Below are 17374 nucleotides of genomic sequence, written 5' to 3'. Positions count from 1 at the left end.
TCATCCATACTGTGTGACAGCTCTTTCAGACTGTCACTTACTACCTTAAACGGTTATGAGAGTTGCTGATCTCGTTGCACCTGTTCAAACTGTAACAGTCATAACTTCTATTGACTAGCCTTCCACACCTCAGTAACTCTACACTTTGTCAGCGACGTACTGCTGTGTAAAAAGCCGTTTTTGAGATTGGGTACAATGTATATACAGGGTGAGTCACCTAACATTACCACTGGATATATTTCGTAAACCACATCAAATACTGCCGAATCCATTCCACAGACCGAACGTGAGGAGAGGGGCTAGTGTAATTGTTTAATACAAACCATACAAAAATGCACGGAAGTATGTTTTTTAACACAAACTTACGTTTTTTTAAATGGAACCCCGTTAGTTTTGTTAGCACATCTGAACGTATAAGCAAATACGTAATCAGTGCCGTTTGTTGCATTGTAAAATGTTAATTACATCCGGAGATATTGTAACCTAAAGTTGACGCTTGAGTACCATTCCTCTGCTGTTCGATCGTGTGTATCGGAGAGCACCGAATTACGTAGGGATCCAAAGGGAACGGTGATGGACCTTAGGTACAGAAGAGACTGGAACAGCACATTACGTCCACATGCTAACACCTTTTAATTGGTCTTTTTCACTGACGCACATGTACATTACCATGAGGGGTGAGGTACACGTACACACGTGGTTTCCGTTTTCAATTACGGAATAGAGTGTGTCCATGACATGCCAGGCCAATAGATGTTCAATGTGGTGGCCATCATTTGCTGCACACAATTGCAATCTCTGGCGTAATAAATGTCGTACACGCCGCAGTACATCTGGTGTAATGTCGCCGCAGGCTGCTACAATACGTTGTTTCATATCCTCTGGGGTTGTGGGCACATCACGGTACACATTCTCCTTTAACGTACCCCCCATAAAGAAGTCCAGAGGTGTAAGATCAGGAGAACGGGCTGGCCAATTTATGCGTCCTCCACGTCCTATGAAACGCCCGTGGCCCGTGTTTGTTACAACACGCAACTGAACGTCGGAGGTTTCAAGCGTCAACTTTAGGTTACAATATCTCCGGATGTAATTAACATTTTACAATGCAACAAACGGCATTGATTACGTATTTGTTTATATGTTCAGATGTGCTAACAAAACTAACGTGGTTCCATTTACAAAAACGTAGGTTTGTGTTAAAAAACATACTTCCGTGCATTTTTGTATGGTTTGTATTAAACAATTACACTAGCCCCTCTCCTCACGTTCGGTCTGTGGAATCGATTCGTCAGTATTTGATGTGGTTTACGAAATATATCCAGCGGTAACGTTAGGTGACTCACCCTGTATACTTCAAAACTACTTTTGATAAGAGCCAAATGCTGCTATGGCATAATCAGGTCACATCATGCCGAAAAGAGCTGGAAGACATCCTGTGTGCTGCGGCTAGGGAAACACCTGAGTATCCTCATTCAGCATAACATCAAGCACTCATTGCAGCTGCCCTGATCATATGATGACATAGTCTAATAATTATGTTCATTGTTCATTCTGTCAACTGCACCTTCGTCTCTGTGTCTGTAACAGTTGTAGCAAAAAAAAAAAAAAAAAAGAAAAAAAAAGAAAAAGAAAGAAAGAAAAGAAAACCGTGAGTGCGATGAAGCACACAAACTTAATAATAATAATAATAATAATGATAATTAGAGATGGACTTCCCAAGAAAGGCACAACAGATGGGGAGCTGAGATTGCATGCCATTGGTTGTAGAGCACGAGGATTTGTGTTGGGGTGGGTTCCCTCATGCAAACTGCAAGACTGCAGGCAGGGTGTTGGTTACCCTTTGCCACCCCTCCTTGCTCTTGTCATGTGGCTGGCTGGATAACATGATTCCTGTAACGGCATTGAAGATAAGAAATTGCTAATGCTGCAGTCAATGGAATGTGGTTTGTGCTGTTGTCTCAGCGGTTAGCTGACACTGCAGATAAAAAAATGCTGACAGCTAGTGAGTGAGCGCTTTTTGCCAGAAACGCCGTGTCCTACTGCTGAAGCACATTGACACAGACTTATTACATAACACAGCTAATGGTAGGTATGAGAACAATATGAGTATTAAAATGTGGTGAATCTGAAAATTAATTTCTGACGAAATTTGGAAAGAAGTGCTTCAAACGTAATTGGGAATTACTATCAGAAAGAAGGGCACAATCTGAATAATTTACTGAAATGGGGAGAAACAATAGACAGAAAATTTACAGTAAGGGAAAGTTAAAAATGTGCAAATAAAATAACGAAGAATATTGAGGGACAATGGAGAAGAAGAGATGCAAAATTGGTACAGACAGAGAGAGAGAGACAGAGTGTCATCAGACCATTCGAAAAGCAAATACATTTAATGTACAATTTGCTTAGAGAATCCTTTCCTTATATGGGCTCTTGTTAAAAAGTTTGCGAGTATCTGCGGGCTCATTCTGTTCATTAGAACACAAGCTGTTAAGCAACAAAAATCGATAACCTCCAGTTCACTGCAGCCACCTCTTTAGCTGATTAATGTTCCCATCTAGCCACAGCTTTGTGAAGACACTTGTCCTCCATAATGAGTGGACATAATGCAACAATAACACAGAAACGTTCTAAAGGTCTGTTGAAGATTAAGCCTCCCGATTATGCCAAACCAAAGGAGCCGACTTCTCAGTATAAAAGCAAGAAGCTAACACGCGCCAATAGTTACGTTAGCTTAATGAGTTCTTTAAGAAAGCTGCATTTCTGGATTGTGGTAAGATAACTGGAAGCAAATTTGTTGGCTTTAATGTATAATTCACTCGCTGGAAGGGGGACAAAGTGGTGTTAGCAAATTAAGCTATGTAAATGAATAGGCATGATGTGCTTGTGAAAGGATTATAACAATGACGCTACCGCCCCTAAATATGAGTCAACACTAATACGCTGTTGGGCACAGGTACAGCTTGCTGGGGTCACAATGTCTTAGTAAAAGAGTGATGTCTGTTAACTGGTGTAGGTTTTAACATTGGTCACTTGTAGGTACTGTGTGTAGAAAGACTAAGCAAATTTTATTACAAAACAAATGCAGTGACAATGCAGACATGATGCCTATGGTAAATTTCTGCTTCGTATTGTTACCATTATACAAATTGTGGCTACTACTAGGATTAGCTCCTGTGGAAAAAGATACCATTTCACCCACACACTGCAAGAAAATTCGTAGTGTGTTACGGAGGAGAGTTCGACATCCTTCTGGTTCATGGTTGTGCACTGCTGTGTTGATGACAGTATTGTACTGGTGTGAAAATTTTGGAATGCACGTTAGTTTACCTTCTATACCATTTTCCATTTATGTCGCCTTGTTAATTATAGCAGAAGGGAAGCTCATTTTTATTTTTTGGATATGCACTATAACTAGGCTTCAACACATACGCTCCTTTAATGAAGATCTCAAGTTTGTCGACAATTACATTTCCGTAAAGAAGGCAACTTCCAGTAAATTTGTATCCTGCTTTCTGATCGTCGTTAGTGTTGCACTGACAAGTGGCGCTGCACTGAGTCTGTTTCAAAGGTCCATAATTGTGTCTTTACACATTATGTTCAGATTGTTTGTAGATTCAGTTGTACTTCTCCAGTTCGTATTGCTGGTGCTGGAGCTTTGGGTGAGGCTGAGGAGTCTTAACGAGTGTCTCTTGGTGGAGGTGTATCATCCTCGTCCTCCACAATGGCAAGTAGCGACACAGCCAGCTACGTCGTCAGTGAGGCTGAGTCATCTGCGAGAGGCGTTCTTGGCCTTGATCCATGCTGGTGAGAGGTTGGAGGAACACTTTCGGCTGTCGTTGGCTGCTGACGTCGCACATGCCGTGATTGGAGCAATCTGCAGCTCATATGAAGTGCTTATCATCATTGAGAAACCACATATTACTGGTCTATTGCCGTACAGCAAATCATTGACGACGTCGATGTCATGGCTCACCTACCACTGCTTCAAGATAGTATGTCTGGCACTGTCCTGTGGGGCAGCTAAGGACGCGGCGAGACGTACCGGTGTGATCCTGAGGAGGCTACCAGTGCTGCCAACCTCACTCTCTGGCGAAGTGGACGCCTTCCTCCGTGTGACGTCGCAGGAAGCACAATTGAATTTCACAGCTGCAGGGTTCGTCGAAATCGATCGCCAGCTTGTGGTTTCAGCACTTGCCGTCGTCATTACGTACCTCGTCGTCATTGGTCAATCTGTGACTGACTGGTAAAAATGTCCGTCGTTCTACGACTTTTCTCTCTGACATGGTTTAATGAAATTTAGATCGTTCAAGCAGAAAGACTGGTCTGTATTTGGGAAGGCTGGATAGCGGGTTGTATCACTGCTGCCAGCTCGCCGCTGCGTGGGGAAGGAAATGACGATAAAGACAAAAATATTTAATGTGGATATCTCGCATCTCGCTGTGCTGGAACAAGGCGTTATTTCACAATGGTCTACTTTTTACTCTTAGTTATCTGTTATTCATACTATGATACATCCACTTTACCACGCAGTTGTAGTACCCAAGTGAGGTGTCAATGTGATTAAGGCAACGGGAAAGTAGAGATCCAATTCCTGTACAGCACCATGTTTAGGTATTCATTGCGTTTTTCAAATCTATGAAGATGAAAGGTGGTTTTTTTCTCTGATATGGACACAACTTAAATCCTGTGCCATCTTCTTGCAGTCTGAGATTGAGTTATGTCTCTAGTGACATTGTTAATGATATATTTAACTGTAAAGCGTTTTCTTTCTATGAAGTGTATTGGGTACTGTTTTATCCATATGATGATTTAATGGGGCTGCCTGTTTTTGCTAAAATGGGCACCTGCTTCTTAGCCTCTTATCCAAGTCGCTCACATTTCATACTTGAAGGTGTAACCTTGAACTATAGCTTAATCTACGTGTATATGGCCATGCTACAAATAAAAATCATGGAGAGTGGGGAGATTACAGAATTATTAAAATAACTCTTACACTCAGTGACACAGATACTGATACAAGGAGATCACTTAATTGTTTGCTGTGGTAGCACTGAAGTGAGTAGCAAAATGTGCTTAAAATGAATAGGAGAATGTGCTTAAACAGTTCAGTTTTCATGACTTTTTTGGGGGTGGTAGTCACTGGTTGTTGGTCAACAAGAAAAATAGACACACATTACCTTGTCAATTATAGACTGCAGCGATCAGTCATCCTTTTTAAATTTTACTGTGCAGATCTAGATGTCCAGTAGAGGCTAGCCATTCTCAATGCACTATTATCTTCGCTCAATGCCTGTAATGCCTGTTGGTCGGACTTCATCCACAGTACATTGAATACTACTCAATTCAATGAACTGTGGATGAAACCCGACCAACAGGCATTTCATGCACTAAGCGAAGATAATAGTGCATTGAGAATGGATAGCCTCTAGTCGAAATATAGATCTGCACAATAAAATTTAAAAAGGACAACTGATCGCTGCAATCTATAATTTACAAGTCATATAACAGTCGCTGAGTGCAACAGCTTTCTGAATGGAAGGTACCCTGATGAGACACACATTAAATTCCGAAATATTCTAGGATATTAAGTCGAGTGAAAGAGTGATTCTGCAAATGGTGCTACAGTGCAGATGACCCCTTCCCAGTTCCTCCGTTACAGCATAGATGACTTTGATGTTTGGTTTCAGTCGTACTTTACCATAACCTCAATACTTATTAATCGACTTATCACAACATAATCTTTCCTCATTATAAAATGACAGCTGTCCCTGAACTTATGAGGCCTGACCATTCTGGTGTTCTGATACAAAGTGACGTCTACTTTCTTGGTCCATTTGGCTCAGATGCTGGCTGTATCTATCACCTAAAGACATGTTAACTTTTTCATGGAGGTTGAAGAAGTGAGCACCTGATACCATAGCTCGTTTTGGGCGCTATTCCAAACTTTATATGTCGTAGAAACCAACTGACAGACAATAGTGGTGCTTCTTTTTATGGCTGAGAACAACTTACTGGGACATTGTTTTGCCAGGCACTGGCCTCTCGTGACTGATCAAGATCACCATGGTGGTGTACACCCGCACAGTGTTCCCTACAAACAAGGGGTTTCCATTAAAATTGATGTCTTGCTGATAATCAATAACTATTTAATACAACTAAGCAATGGCTCCAAAAAATAAGGGAAAATGCCTATGTAACTGTGTGTCATCATTGTTTGTTTATTCTCAGGTGCCCTCCAATTAACCATAAAATATATATGCGAATTTTTACACTCATTAATTTCTGAAGTTTATAAATTACTTTTTAGCCTCAAGTGTTCATTTTCACGTCGAAATAATTCTGAAATTTTATCCCCCTGCCTTGAGGGTGTGGCTTCTCAACTGCTCTAAAATATTCTTTCCGTGAAGTAAATTTCTAGGTGGTGGGGTATTACCAAACGGTGACACCAACAAGGGGACCTGAAACAACCTAAACTGCTACTGTGCTGTGTTTTTAAAACCGGTATTCAGCTCAGGCTAGCAATATTTATCCAAAAAAGTGTGTGAAGACATTGATAATTGGAAATACCACATGTGCTCTTCCCACAGTATATTGTTGAAACCATTCAAAGTGATAAAGGGGTTTATGTATACCTTGACCTATGAAATGCTCCACATTTGACATTTTATTTTGTGAGTAGAAAATTAATATCATTTGTAGGTAGTCGAGAAATAAATATACTCCTGTAGTGAGGATACCATGCCAGTCAATTTCACATAGTGTTCTGGATCAAAAGCCAATCATTGGCACAATCTGCTATATTGAAGCTATGATTATGTCACTACAGGTTAACATTAGCGTTAAATGTCGGTGCATAACTATTCTTTTTTTAATGGTATTATAACTTTTTTGGTGGTGATTTATGATCTTTCTTAGAAAATCTTCTGGTTTGACCTTTTGGCGAAACCATCTTCTGGAAACTAGCCGCGCACTATGCACATAAAGCGCAAGTTTAAAATGCCTCTTGTGCTGCAATGGATATATTGTCACTCTTACTTACACTTCACATCCTCTTGAACTTCTGTTTTATTAATGTGCATCATCATGTACATGCAAATGCTCTGTTGGGACTATCAGTACACTATGGAACTTAGTAGGCCATACAGACTGTAATTTCCCAGTCCCATATTACTGTGTCAGATACCATATTATTCAATTACTTTTAGTAATGACATAATTGTAAATTTAATTAATATCTCAACAAAGCTATAACTTTTTCATAACAGAGATCTTTAATTGCACTTTAGAGTTATCTGAATAAGTTTCTATTCGAAATACAACATGATAATCTTTTGTAACTAAAAATCCATTAGTTATCTGAACTTGGAATCATTTGAAGAGTAGTGTTTCAAAATTAAAATATTTAATTAAGTGTAATGTATTTGATATTAAATAATTGTATTAAATTGTGATTCTTTTCCATGTCCAGTTTACTGTCTTTATATTATTGCTTTACAGCAAAACGATATATCTACTCGAAGTACAATCTGCTGTCTGTTTATTTATTGTTAAAATGTTCCTGTACATCAAATTACTTTGATCTGTGTATGGTTCAATAACTATAATACTAACAACTTTCGTTTAATTTTGAGTAAGAATGTCCTACTACTGTCTTTAACATGGGCTACTTTCTTTATTCACGTTTTTCTATTTTCTTTAGTTGTTTCAGTACTACTTAAAACATGAATTGTCTCAATTATTTATTGGTAAGCAGTTCCCAAATGTGTTTTACTATTTGTTTCAAAACAATAAAAGGAAAAACTGTTTACATGATATTAAACATATATGTCTACAACTGCAACAGTGACATGTTTGTATAGTTTGAGAATGTTGAAATTAATTGCCTTATTCTAGACGTTCGAGATAAATAATGCAAGAAATTTGTGATGTTATATTTGTTGTACCAAAGGCCTGCATGAGTATATGTATCAATACCTGTCACAGTTAACTCTGATTTAATAAAACTTATTGTTGTACAGATACATTTGATTTGTTCCATGCATAATATTCAATGTAATGTACAGGAGCAATTTACAGGTGGTCAAGTGGTCAGCACCTATCAGGTGAGCGTCCAGGGCTGATGTTATATGATAAAACAGGAAATTAAGTCCAATAAAGAGAATATATTTCAGTGTATGGAACACTTTGTGCATGCCTAAGATGAAGAGTTATCAGGTGTAGGTCAGTGTAGGTGGTCAAACAAATTAAATAAAGTGGGCAACATGAGGGGAGGCGGCTAATGTTAAGTTCTTTTCGTGGCTGCTCTGCCTCCAAGAAAGATGCTTCTTCAACTTGAGTTCTGGATAACAAGAGAGGAAAGCAACTGTGTTCTAATCTGCAGAACTATCGAGAGTGCATATAGGTGACCTGCCTCCCATGCACGCCGTGGACTAAGCTCATGGCGCGAGTTTGCTATTTGTAATTTCAGCAGAGGGCTGAAGGCATCTCTTGTGGGCAGCTTTAACTGCACACAACTGCCTCGGTTTGGAAAAACAGGCAGTTTGTGTCACGTAGGCACATCTGAAGTCACTCTGGCAGACAAATTGTAACAATCCGACTGGAGCCTTTGAGCTATTTTTTTTTAAACAGCTCCTTCGAATATTTCTTGACTGGCTGCCACCTTATACATAACAAATTAATTTCATTATGAAGCCAATTACGCAAGTATTGTCATTCGTAGTCTGTGCGCTGTGATGATTGATGCATCATCAGCAGCAGATTCATCCTACTTAAAAAGTGGTGGTAAACTTTGACATTAAATTGTGTGTATAATCACGGCATACTATGCAAAATTAGTTGTAATTATTAATCTATGATACCCTGATATTATAAATTAATTACGTCATATTATGTACTGTACAACATGGTGGCAAATATTAACGTAATTTATGACACAAGACACTTCAACAATATGGCGTGTGACTGTGGAAAATGTGAGTTACATACTTTAATGACGACACGCCATATTCTGAAAAACGGTAGAAAATTTTGAAAAATTTGTCCATTAAGGGTGGAAAACTCAAACATATTCCTTCCATGCATTAAACTGTTTTTCTGTTTGATTTTTGTGAGTTATTAGATGTTTTCGCAAAAATGCTTGTCTGTCCATTCTTCCATGTGAATTGTGCGTGTTGATCACCTTGGTAACATTATTTGGAGGGAGCACCTAGAATTTTCGTATAGTCATGGGCTGGAGTGGCGCAATGCGAGTCTAGAGACAAAACTACAGTTTTCTCCTTCATATGGATCACACCTTATAACTGTCTGCAATAGGCACATGGGAGAACAATTAGCACGATTTGACTCCATGAGGAAATGTTTCAAATGGCTCTGAGCACTATGCGACTTAACTTCTGAGGTCATCAGTCGCCTAGAACTTAGAACTAATTAAACCTAACTAACCTAAGGACATAACACACATCCATGCCCGAGGCAGGAATCGAACCTGCGACCGTAGCGGTCTCTCGGTTCCAGACTGTAGCGCCTAGAACCCCACGGCCACAGCTGCCGGCAGGAAATGTTTCGCGCACATCACTGCAGTACCTTTAGCCAGTGCCGTCTCAGCCACCGTGAATCTCCAGCCATCTCCGGGAATAATGATGAAGCCACAACATGTCGGAGCAGCTGAAAACTCTTTTTCTTCGCGTATATGAACTCTTTATCCCTGGAGCTATCACCCGCCCAAGTCAGTATCTGCGGCCAACAGGTTTCAGCTTGCAGTCCTCTCCACGTTCTCTCCACCCTCTGGGAGAGTTTCGAAATCCATGTCTGCATGTCTATGCTTACAGTCATTACTCACCGGCGGAAGGAGAGTTCGATACAAGACGACCACTGATGAAGCGTGCTGCAACACAGTGAAATGCACGCTGCGACAGGGCTGCGTTGTGTGCAGGAGGCCGGTCACAGAATGTGGGACAGTTGTCCAGTTACTGCACGGAGGCATCAGGCACATAGTCGTATCTACTATGAAAATCACAATGGCGGCAGGTCGTGTGAAGCGTTCCCCAAAGCTCAGTGTTAGGTCCTATATTCTTCTCTCTGTATATCAATGATGTGTCATCGGTTCTGACCTATTGCAAATATCATATGTATGCTGATGACCTTCAGTTGTACCTAAGTGCGAAGCCAAGCAATCTTAAGAAAGCTATTGAAAATTTCAATACTGACCTCGATGTACTATCAAAATGGGCACAGGGCATAGGACTAAAACTAAACCCATCTAAAACCCAAGCGGTACTTGTTGGTCACTCTAAGCTCATTAGCCAAAAACATTGGGAATCCGTACCATCTCTTATCCTAAATGGAACAAATATTAACTTCTCTCCCTCAGCAAAGAGTTTGGGAATAATAATAGATGAAAATCTAAATTGGACAGAGCACGTAACTGCAGTGTGTAAAAAAGCATCAGCATCCCATCACGTCCTACAAAAACATAAAAAACTCTTCCCTTTCGATCTGAAAAAGAAATTAGTACAAACGCTTATACTCTCAATCATTGACTACAGCGATATTATCCTATAAGGCCTCTCGCAGGGAAATTCGCGACGTCTGGAACTGGTTATGAATACCTGCGTCCGCTATATCTGTGTCGTTTGACTTTTTGATCACATTTCACCAGCATATGCAAAATTATCCTGGCTGCGTGCAGACAAACGTAGAGATTTCCATACACTCTGTCTCATCTACTGCCTTATAAATGTACACTGTCCCTCATATCTCTCCTCGTCCTTAACCCTTATGTCGGAACAACATGACAGAAACACACGTTCCCATCATAATAAAATCCTCTCTGTTCCACTGCATCGCTCAGTCACCTACTCCAAGTCCTTTACATTAGCGGGAACCCGACTCTGGAATAACCTCCCTCGTTATGTTAGAGAACTTAAAAACATGTCCGGCTTCAAAAAACAGTTAATGAAGTATCTACTTAAGCAACAGTAATGTCCTCCTCTGTACATGAATGCACTTCACCTCATTACTTCCCTCTTTCCCCCTCCTTATATCTCCCTTTCCAAAAACTCGCTATACTAGTAAAGATCTACTTTACACACCAAGATATTAATGTACATCTGCACAAATCTTCATTACTATTGCCAATTTTTCTCGTGTTTATCATTATTATTTGATTTTTTACTGTTATATTATTGCTTTTATCATAATTTGTATGTACAGCACCTGTTGTAAAAATACTGTCAGCATTTACTTTATTAGGTCTTAGTAATTACTCTCTATTCATATTGTCACTAGAGTAATCTAATTTTCTCATTTAAACTATTGTCATCATGTAACTCTGATGTGTGAAATGCTGCATGTGTGGAACACTGGTCCGATGTAAGAGAGGGCCTGATGGCCCTAATCTGATCAAGTTAAATAAATAAATAAAGCGCCACAGGGGATCGGACGACTGATTACAGACTGACTGTGTCTTGCAATGCTGTGTTTACTTATACCTTTCCTTTTCCAAACCAACTTCCTTGTGCTCTTCGGAATTTTTTGTGCTATTGAATCTCAATGATGCCGTAGGCTGTTTAGGAGGTTTTATTTTCGTGAGAATAGACCTTGCGATGATTTAGCGTTTTTGCCTGTCTCCTTCGGCTGAAAACGTGTCGCCTCAATTTTGACTGTCTTTCTAAGAACAATTACACGACGTTTTCTCTTGCCCAAATTCCCTGTAACATTTTAAATACTATCCTGATCCTCAGGAACACATTAATGAAATGGTTTAGTCTTGTCGACTCGATCTTTAGCATTACAATCATCTTTCCTATTCTCTTCTCCTCCTCTCTCCCACCTTTGGGGAAGTTGGTGCCACCCCAAGTGGTGACGAATCTGTGTCCTTCGGAAATAAATGCGTCTCTACTTTTTGATAATCCACAACATCCGAAATACAACTAACGCTGTCACTAGCCTCCTATGAATCCTCCATAGCATCTGCCTTATAATCACCGGTTGCACTTCCTTTCTGCATGACGCAAAAATTAAACGCAAATGTGCTTCCTGTATAAGTGGCCCAGACTCCACGGCCTCAACACTTCGTTGTTACTTCTGATACCTGGGACTCTTCATTTTCACAAGAGAGCTTTACATTACTGTCCGTTACTTTCACAACGCTAGTGGTATACGTATCAAATAAGCTTACAGGAATTTCCGCAGCTTTCAGTTCCTGACACCATTGTCCAGTCTCATAAAGCACTTTTCAACTGTCAATCCTCGTGCTTCCATCTCTATGCTTCCTCTCTATCCCTTCTTTCCTTCCTCTCTATGCTCTACGTATTTCTTACGACACGTGGTCCATTTTCAATCAACCAATCGTCATTACTTCTCTTCACGCCCTCTGCATGTTCCGGAGCATGTTAATAAACTAACATGAAACTCACATTATTATTGCAGTAACAGTAATGATTCTATTTTCATACATATTATGTTCGAGAAACAAACAGGAATTCATATAGAGGTCATAATGACTACAATGGTACTCAGTGCAAAGCCATGAATAAATTTTAATGTTTTGTAAATATAAAATGAACGAAACATCATTGAATTCATTTGACCCAGAGGGAGAAAGTCACATACTTTGAGTCATCAAAACAAGGGAGATATATATGTTCAGCGTGCTTATGGGTTCACGCTGCCCCAGTGGTACTAGGATGGATAAGCATATCCCTAGTGCACACGAGTGTGCTTCGCTGCTCTCTCTTATATGAGCTGCTGCAGCTCTTAAGAGTCTCATTGTTTTCTCCAATGTAGTGCCCTATCGCATCGACAACGACGTTATTGGCCTGCAAAGAAATATCCAAAACGCAAAAAAAGAAGAAGACCTAAAGCGACGATGCACACAGTCAAATAAACAAGTATCAAATTTTTGTTACAACTTGTCATTCTGAGAGAATGATTACACAGAAGTATCACACCACCTACTTAAAGACAATGAATGAGCAAGGCTCAACAAAGTACAGTGCCCTTGGAAATGGTACAAAATCATACACACCATCTTTGATCATTATCTGCGTTCACTTCTTTCGTATACGTACCAGTGCAGCTAGACACCTGACAAATAATTCAGCAACTCCTTATATATCTTGTAGCCAAACAAAAATACAAAAACAAAAAAAATCACTGCACTCACCATAACTCATGTTGACGAAACTACAACCCTGCAGTAGTCACGCCGTCTTCCTATGACTGGCAGCCAGCGTTGTACCACTGTCGCTAAATTCCTGAGTTGACAGTTCTGACACCAATTTTGCGACCAATTCCTCGCAGAAATGTAGCGACCACGTCATGATACCAGTGTTGCAAACGAGGAAGCTGAAGTAACGCTGTGTGCAAGACGCTGGGCATGGAGCGTGACACAGAGTTCCAGTTCTCACATGGCGCCGTCAGTGACACAATGGTATCTACAATAACATTTTCACGTAGAGTTTACAGTGTTATAAAGTCTCTCGGGGCGTTAGACGATTGGCGGTGTAATGGCTAGCTGGCAAGAAGAGCTTACGCCTCATCATGGAGTTGTGACGTAATCGCTACAAAAAAAAATGGTTCTGAGCACTATGGGACTCAACAGCTGAAGTCGTAAGTACCCTAGAACTTAAAACTACTCAAACCTAACTAACCTAAAGACATCACACACATACATGCCCGAGGCAGGATTCTAACCTGCGATCGTAGCGGTCGCGCGGTTCTGGACTGAAGCGCCTAGAACCGCTCGGACACCGTGGCCGGCAATCGCTGCAGATCAGTGAGTTATAGCCGTGTGCTGTGCTGGCAGCAGTATGGGGACTGGATGGCATCGCCTGTCCAGATGTTCTGCAATAGAGTGCGGCTCATACCTCAGCACTGTGATTGACAGCCCGTCAAGTGATCGGGTGAACAATGCTGACTTTGTGGTCCAGGATGTCAGTTGTCATGAAGACAAGGTTCTGGCCATCCACCGTGAATCGACCAACACCGTAGCAGATGTTCACAAATTGATCAGGAGGCTGTAGGAACACGCCACACCTGGACGTTGTATAAATGGTAGCTTGTAGATCATTTACCATTGATCCTCAGTGGAGGAGGACTGGCTGTACACGTCACATGCAATGTCCTAGTATGTAGCAGTGGCAAACCACGGCTGTCATCTGCATCATGTAGGCTGCGTCTTCGTGTTGAAGTCAGTAAGTAGATCAAGCAGACCATAATCGATCAGCTTATCGTGGTCTCATTGAAAATCAACAGACTATCATTGTCTCTGGTTGTGATGACATGGACAGAACAGCAGCGTAACTATACTTGTCTTTGAGCTCAAAAAGCCTTGTTATTTAAAGAGTCGAGCCCATTACTGTGACGTAGTGGTTCTGGGTGTATGATCGCCGTTGCCTTCCTTTATTGGTCTCGTCAGCTCTCCTTACCACGCTGGGGTAGTTCAACAGTTATTCGGTGTCGCCGAGCTAGGGCCTTTTGCAACGTTTTACTGTGAGAGTGGCACTCTGGCGCTGAAGTTACAGAGTGTTACTTCATACTAACTTGCCATGTAACGCTGTGACGTTTGGGTTTCTGCTTCCCTCATTCAGAAGATGTGTAGCAATGCTCGCCTTGTGGCCTGACATCCGTTACATCGGTGGTACATCTTGACGAGATTCTGACTGGCATTTCAGTCCCGAATCACCCTTCTCTGCTCTTAGCTCAACGGTTAGAAAAATTTTATTAAGTTCTACCCGTTGAGCTAAGAGCAGAGAAGGGTGATTCGGGACTGAAATGCCAGTCAGAATCTCGTCAAGATGCCTCAAAATAATGTCTTTGTGCATGGTTAAATTTTATTATGCACAAAGACATTATTTTGAGGCATAATAACACAATTAACCTCACCACCAGCAATAACACATTACGTCACTAACAGGATACCTTTGAAATGCCGTATAGGGTAGCCGCGTGGTCTGAGGCGCCTTGTTACGGTCCGTGCGGCTCCCCACGTCGGAGGTTCGAGTCCTCCCTCGGGCGTGGGTGTGTGTACGAGGTGCATTCAAGTTCTAGGGCCTCCGATTTTTTTTTCTAATTATCTACTCACCCGAAATCGATTAAATTGGCGTTGCTTCTCGACGTAATCGCCCTGCAGACATACACATTTTTCACAACGCTGACGCCATGATTTCATGGTGGCGGCGAAAGCTTCTTTAGGAGTCTGTTTTGACCACTGGAAAATCGCTGAGGCAATAGCAACATGGCTGGTGAATGTGCGGCCACGGAGAGTGTCTTTCATTGTTGGAAAAAGCCAAAAGTCACTAGGAGCCAGGTCAGGTGAGTAGGGAGCATGAGGAATCACTTCAAAGTTGATATCACGAAGAAACTGTTGCATAACGTTAGCTCGATGTGCGGGTGCGTTGTCTTGGTGAAACGGCACACGCGCAGCCCTTCCCGGACGTTTTTGTTGCAGTGCAGGAAGGAATTTGTTCTTCAAAACATTTTCGTAGGATGCACCTGTTACCGTAGTGCCCTTTGGAACGCAATGGGTAAGGATTACGCCCTCGCTGTCCCAGAACATGGACACCATCATTTTTTCAGCACTGGCGGTTACCCGAAACTTTTTTGGTGGCGGTGAATCTGTGTGCTTCCATTGAGCTGACTGGCGCTTTGTTTCTGGATTGAAAAATGGCATCCACGTCTCATCCATTGTCACAACCGACGAAAAGAAAGTCCCATTCATGCTGTCGTTGCACGTCAACATTGCTTGGCAACATGCCACATGGGCAGCCGTGTGGTCGTCCGTCAGCTTTCGTGGCACCCACCTGGATGACACTTTTCGCATTTTCAGGTCGTCATGCAGGATTGTGTGCACAGAACCCACAGAAATGCCAACTCTGGAGGCGATCTGTTCAACAGTCATTCGGCGATCCTCCAAAACAATTCTCTCCACTTTCTCGATCATGTCGTCAGACCGGCTTGTGCGAGCCCGAGGTTGTTTCGGTTTGTTGTCACACAATGTTCTGCCTTCATTAAACTGTCGCACCCACGAACGCACTTTCGACACATCCATAACTCCATCACCACATGTCTCCTTCAACTGTCGATGAATTTCAGTTGGTTTCACACCACGCAAATTCAGAAAACGAATGATTGCACGCTGTTAAAGTAAGGAAAACGCCATTTTAAGTATTTAAAACAGTTTTCATTCTCGCCGCTGGCGGTAAAATTCCATCTGCCGTACAGTGCTGCCATCTCTGGGACGTATTGACAATGAACGCGGCCTCATTTTAAAACAATGTGCATGTATCTATCTCTTTCCAGTCCGGAGAAAAAAAATTGGAGGCCTTAGAACTTGAATGCACTTCGTATTGTCCGTAGCGTTAGTTAGTTTCAGTTAGATTAAGTAGTGTGTAGGCTTAAAGACCGATGACCTCAGAGGTTTGGTCCCATAAAATTTTACCACAGATTTCCAAATTTCCTTATAGATGTTGGACACTATACTTCCCCACAGATATCACATTAGAATCCGTTAGACAAGCACGTTAATAAAACAACTATTTAAAAATATACGTGCAATCGTCTCCATTGCGACCTACTTGGTATCTGGCTACGGAACACACTGATTTCTGCCGCGGGACAGTGGTAACCATAATATCACACCTAGAAGATCTGCAGCAGCCATGAAAACAAGTGGCGACATTGTCATGTGGCCAACGATCATGTGGACACCTTATAAGCTCTTATGGCCTCCGAGTAGACAAATTGCAGGGCTACATATATATTATTTCGTAGGTAATGGCTTAAGTCTCCTCCTATAGCTATCACGGAGATGAAATTTGTTCTACATCATTACCACCATAACATTCAGGTTTCTCGTTTGTTATCAGAGATGTTAGCTGTTCTTTGCATTCTAATATTTACTGTCATGAAGACAAAGACTCCTATTAGATTCTCGTTGGTTGTTGCCCTTCAAGGGTAACGGGTCAGATTTCATCGTCCTGATGACACGATATTTCGATGGTACAAATGGAAGTCATCTTCAGGTGAGACTGATGGTGCACAGTCACGCCAGAACTGAGGTAAAATCAGGTACGGCGGCTCCTTTATACCAGGGGAACAGGCCGCTGCGCGTGCGCGACAAGCGAATGGGCTGATGTTTGCAAAGCGAAGAATTGCGGCAGCGTCGGCGGTAGAAACTAACAAAAGCGATGAATTGCGAATTAAGCTGCAGCCGGTCGAAAACCAGATCGCTGTTCTTTTGTATCTGACAAAATAGGAAGCCACATTTTGCTTAAAGGAAAATCTTTACCTCTGTTAATAATGTCACTGGATGCATTCCTTGTCGTTGGATAATCGTATTTCGATGCATTCCTTAAGTACACAATAGCAG

At 41.4% G+C, this 17374-nt stretch overlaps 1 protein-coding gene across 1 annotated transcript; it reads left to right on the top strand.

Annotated features, from left to right (window-relative positions):
- Positions 1-3596: 3596 nt before the first annotated feature.
- On the top strand, positions 3597-4250 carry LOC126235354 (uncharacterized). The gene has a single exon (XM_049944077.1). It carries the CDS (start codon positions 3597-3599, stop codon positions 4248-4250), a length of 654 nt encoding a protein of 217 aa, XP_049800034.1.
- Positions 4251-17374: the final 13124 nt, after the last annotated feature.

Source organism: Schistocerca nitens, chromosome 2, assembly GCF_023898315.1.
Source record: "Schistocerca nitens isolate TAMUIC-IGC-003100 chromosome 2, iqSchNite1.1, whole genome shotgun sequence".
Classification (NCBI taxonomy): Eukaryota; Metazoa; Arthropoda; class Insecta; order Orthoptera; family Acrididae; genus Schistocerca; species Schistocerca nitens.
This window is presented reverse-complemented; position numbering and strand designations above follow the sequence as displayed.

Coding starts and splice junctions, on each gene's coding strand:
- LOC126235354 (XM_049944077.1), top strand. CDS start 3,597: ATGTTCAGATTGTTTGTAGATTCAGTTGTACTTCTCCAGTTCGTATTG.